We start from the raw sequence: 5,000 nt of genomic DNA on the forward strand, positions 1-5,000 counted from the left end.
GTGCTTCAGAATCATAATGAGGAAATGTACAGGTGTGTAAATGGTTGTTCGAGAGCTCCTCTGGGCGTCAGGTGGTGTAATCCGATCAGAGTTGATCCCGCTCCTCATCCTTCTGGCCAAATAAATATTTACTCTCTGGCTGTGTGGTGTTATATGTTTGGGCTCATCTCTGAGTGAATGCACACAAATTATATTCTCAATAGCTCACACACTCTTGCTCGCACTAATTAACTGTATTCACCTGTATGCACCCTAAGGTTGCCAGATCATGCCTACAAAACACCCTCTACATCTAGCTGAAACCCCGCCCACTCTAGTGTTGATAACATCAACACTAGTGCCTTTCCTGTAGCTCAGTTAAATGTACATTTCCTTTCATAAAAGTTATTTAATTTCTTATTACCTGAATAATAATACTTATCCTAATTATCATTATTTTTTATTCATTATTCTTCAAATAATGACCTGCTTTCTTTAAAGAATAGTGAATGAAATAATGCATTACAAACACATTTCACTTAAGTATAAAAGTTCCTGGTGGAATATTTTATATATTTTTATTTGATGATATTTAATATAGATTTAAACACTGGATCCCCTGATGTTTTTATTTTAGATGATGACCTAGAGCTTTAAGAGTTCTTTAAGTTTATAATTAATGAATAGAAAGCAAAATGTCCTACCTCTCCCTTTTTTTATGGACCTTAAGGTGATCTAATTTGAACTTTTGAATTTTTGAATTTTCTTATTTGTTGCACCCCTAGGGTTACTGGGACTGTGGTGGTGAAGCTGCAGGGGGTGTGGATAAGAGAACATTTTTTTCTCCTGTTTATAGTTTCTAATAGCTGACTGTATGTGTGTGTGTGTGTGTGTGTGTGTGTGTGTGTAAAACACAGTGAGTTTGCTAAAGAGCGAGAGCGGGTGGAAAACCGAAGTGAGTTCCTGAAGCTGAGGCGACAGCAACAGATCGAAAGAGAACTGAATGGATATCTGGAGTGGATCTGCAAAGCAGGTGAGTAACTCCACAACTCCATGGCTCCATCACCCTGTCCATCACTCTCTACACCACCCTGTCCATCTCTACACCACCCTGTCCATCTCTACACCACCCTGTCCATCTCTACACCACCCTGTCCATCACTCTCTACACCACCCTGTCCATCACTCTCTACACCACCCTGTCCATCACTCTCTACACCACCCTGTCCATCACTCTCTACACCACCCTGTCCATCACTCTCTACATCACCCTGTCCATCACTCTCTACACCACCCTGTCCATCACTCTCTACACCACCCTGTCCATCACTCTTTACACCACCCTGTCCATCACTCTCTACACCACCCTGTCCATCACTCTCTACACCACCCTGTCCATCTCTACACCACCCTGTCCATTACTCTCTACATCACCCTGTCCATCACTCTCTACACCACCCTGTCCATCACTCTCTACATCACCCTGTCCATCACTCTCTACATCACCCTGTCCATCTCTACACCACCCTGTCCATCACTCTCTACACCACCCTGTCCATCACTCTCTACACCACCCTGTCCATCACTCTCTACACCACCCTGTCCATCACTCTCTACACCACCCTGTCCATCACTCTCTACATCACCCTGTCCATCACTCTCTACATCACCCTGTCCATCTCTACACCACCCTGTCCATCACTCTCTACACCACCCTGTCCATCACTCTCTACACCACCCTGTCCATCACTCTCTACACCACCCTGTCCATCACTCTCTACACCACCCTGTCCATCACTCTCTACACCACCCTGTCCATCTCTACACCACCCTGTCCATCACTCTCTACACCACCCTGTCCATCTCTACACCACCCTGTCCATCACTCTCTACACCACCCTGTCCATCTCTACACCACCCTGTCCATCACTGTCTACACCACCCTGTCCATCTCTACACCACCCTGTCCATCACTCTCTACACCACCCTGTCCATCACTCTCTACACCACCCTGTCCATCTCTACACCACCCTGTCCATCTCTACACCACCCTGTCCATCTCTACACCACCCTGTCCATCACTCTCTACACCACCCTGTCCACCACTCTCTACACCACCCTGTCCATCACTCTCTACACCACCCTGTCCATCTCTACACCACCCTGTCCATTACTCTCTACATCACCCTGTCCATTACTCTCTACACCACCCTGTCCATCACTCTCTACACCACCCTGTCCATCACTGTCTACACCACCCTGTCCATCTCTACACCACCCTGTCCATCACTCTCTACACCACCCTGTCCATCACTCTCTACACCACCCTGTCCATCTCTACACCACCCTGTCCATCTCTACACCACCCTGTCCATCACTCTCTACATCACCCTGTCCATCTCTACACCACCCTGTCCATCACTCTCTACACCACCCTGTCCATCACTCTCTACACCACCCTGTCCATCACTCTCTACACCACCCTGTCCATCACTCTCTACACCACCCTGTCCATCTCTACACCACCCTGTCCATCACTCTCTACACCACCCTGTCCATCACTCTCTACACCACCCTGTCCATCACTCTCTACACCACCCTGTCCATCTCTACACCACCCTGTCCATCACTCTCTACACCACCCTGTCCATCACTCTCTACACCACCCTGTCCATCTCTACACCACCCTGTCCATCTCTACACCACCCTGTCCATCACTCTCTACATCACCCTGTCCATCACTCTTTACACCACCCTGTCCATCACTCTCTACACCACCCTGTCCATCACTCTCTACACCACCCTGTCCATCTCTACACCACCCTGTCCATTACTCTCTACATCACCCTGTCCATCACTCTCTACACCACCCTGTCCATCACTCTCTACATCACCCTGTCCATCACTCTCTACATCACCCTGTCCATCTCTACACCACCCTGTCCATCACTCTCTACACCACCCTGTCCATCACTCTCTACACCACCCTGTCCATCACTCTCTACACCACCCTGTCCATCACTCTCTACACCACCCTGTCCATCACTCTCTACACCACCCTGTCCATCACTCTCTACACCACCCTGTCCATTACTCTCTACATCACCCTGTCCATCACTCTCTACACCACCCTGTCCATCACTCTCTACACCACCCTGTCCATCTCTACACCACCCTGTCCATCACTGTCTACACCACCCTGTCCATCTCTACACCACCCTGTCCATCACTCTTTACACCACCCTGTCCATCACTCTCTACACCACCCTGTCCATCTCTACACCACCCTGTCCATCTCTACACCACCCTGTCCATCACTCTCTACACCACCCTGTCCACCACTCTCTACACCACCCTGTCCATCACTCTCTACACCACCCTGTCCATCTCTACACCACCCTGTCCATTACTCTCTGCATCACCCTGTCCATTACTCTCTACACCACCCTGTCCATCACTCTCTACACCACCCTGTCCATCACTGTCTACACCACCCTGTCCATCTCTACACCACCCTGTCCATCACTCTCTACACCACCCTGTCCATCACTCTCTACACCACCCTGTCCATCTCTACACCACCCTGTCCATCTCTACACCACCCTGTCCATCTCTACACCACCCTGTCCATCACTCTCTACATCACCCTGTCCATCTCTACACCACCCTGTCCATCACTCTCTACACCACCCTGTCCATCACTCTCTACACCACCCTGTCCATCACTCTCTACACCACCCTGTCCATCACTCTCTACACCACCCTGTCCATCTCTACACCACCCTGTCCATTACTCTCTACATCACCCTGTCCATCACTCTCTACACCACCCTGTCCATCACTCTCTACACCACCCTGTCCATCACTCTCTACACCACCCTGTCCATCACTCTCTACACCACCCTGTCCATCTCTACACCACCCTGTCCATCACTGTCTACACCACCCTGTCCATCACTGTCTACACCACCCTGTCCATCACTCTTTACACCACCCTGTCCATCACTCTCTACACCACCCTGTCCATCTCTACACCACCCTGTCCATCTCTACACCACCCTGTCCATCTCTACACCACCCTGTCCATCACTCTCTACACCACCCTGTCCATCACTCTCTACACCACCCTGTCCATCACTCTCTACACCACCCTGTCCATCTCTACACCACCCTGTCCATTACTCTCTACATCACCCTGTCCATTACTCTCTACACCACCCTGTCCATCACTCTCTACACCACCCTGTCCATCACTGTCTACACCACCCTGTCCATCTCTACACCACCCTGTCCATCACTCTCTACACCACCCTGTCCATCACTCTCTACACCACCCTGTCCATCTCTACACCACCCTGTCCATCTCTACACCACCCTGTCCATCTCTACACCACCCTGTCCATCACTCTCTACATCACCCTGTCCATCTCTACACCACCCTGTCCATCACTCTCTACACCACCCTGTCCATCACTCTCTACACCACCCTGTCCATCACTCTCTACACCACCCTGTCCATCACTCTCTACACCACCCTGTCCATCTCTACACCACCCTGTCCATCACTCTCTACACCACCCTGTCCATCTCTACACCACCCTGTCCATCACTCTCTACACCACCCTGTCCATCTCTACACCACCCTGTCCATTACTCTCTGTGATGGTGGTGGTGTGTGGTAGTGTGTGTGTGTGGTGTGTGTGTGTGTGGTTGTGTGTGGTGGTGGTGTGTGTGTATCTGTGTGGTGGGGTGTGTGTGTGTAGTGGTATGTGTGGTGGTATGTGTGGTGGTATGTGTGGTGGTGTGTGTGTGGTGGTGTGTACCTGGGTGTGTGTACCTGGGTGTGTGTGGTGGGGTGTGTGCGGTGGTGTGTGTGTGTGGTGGGGTGTCTGTGGTGTGTGTGTGTGGTGGTGGTGTGTGGTGTGGTAGTGTGTGGTGGTGTGTGTGTGGTGGGGTGTGTGGTGGTGGTGTGTGTGGTGTGTGTGTGTGTGGTGGGGTGTGTGTGGTGTGTGTGGTGGTGG

General features: G+C 50.5%; 1 protein-coding gene across 1 annotated transcript in view; it reads left to right on the forward strand.

The window, feature by feature from the left end:
* The window catches only part of cacna1aa (calcium channel, voltage-dependent, P/Q type, alpha 1A subunit, a), a 153,919-nt gene that overhangs the window by 26,705 nt on the left and 122,214 nt on the right, over window positions 1-5,000 (forward strand). The window contains exon 7 of the mRNA XM_053490796.1: window positions 897-1,012. Coding sequence (XP_053346771.1) covers window positions 897-1,012 — 116 coding nt within the window. The remainder of the gene's footprint in view (window positions 1-896; window positions 1,013-5,000) is intronic.

The sequence above is a fragment of the Clarias gariepinus genome, unplaced genomic scaffold (assembly GCF_024256425.1).
Source record: "Clarias gariepinus isolate MV-2021 ecotype Netherlands unplaced genomic scaffold, CGAR_prim_01v2 scaffold_32, whole genome shotgun sequence".
Lineage (NCBI taxonomy): Eukaryota > Metazoa > Chordata > Actinopteri > Siluriformes > Clariidae > Clarias > Clarias gariepinus.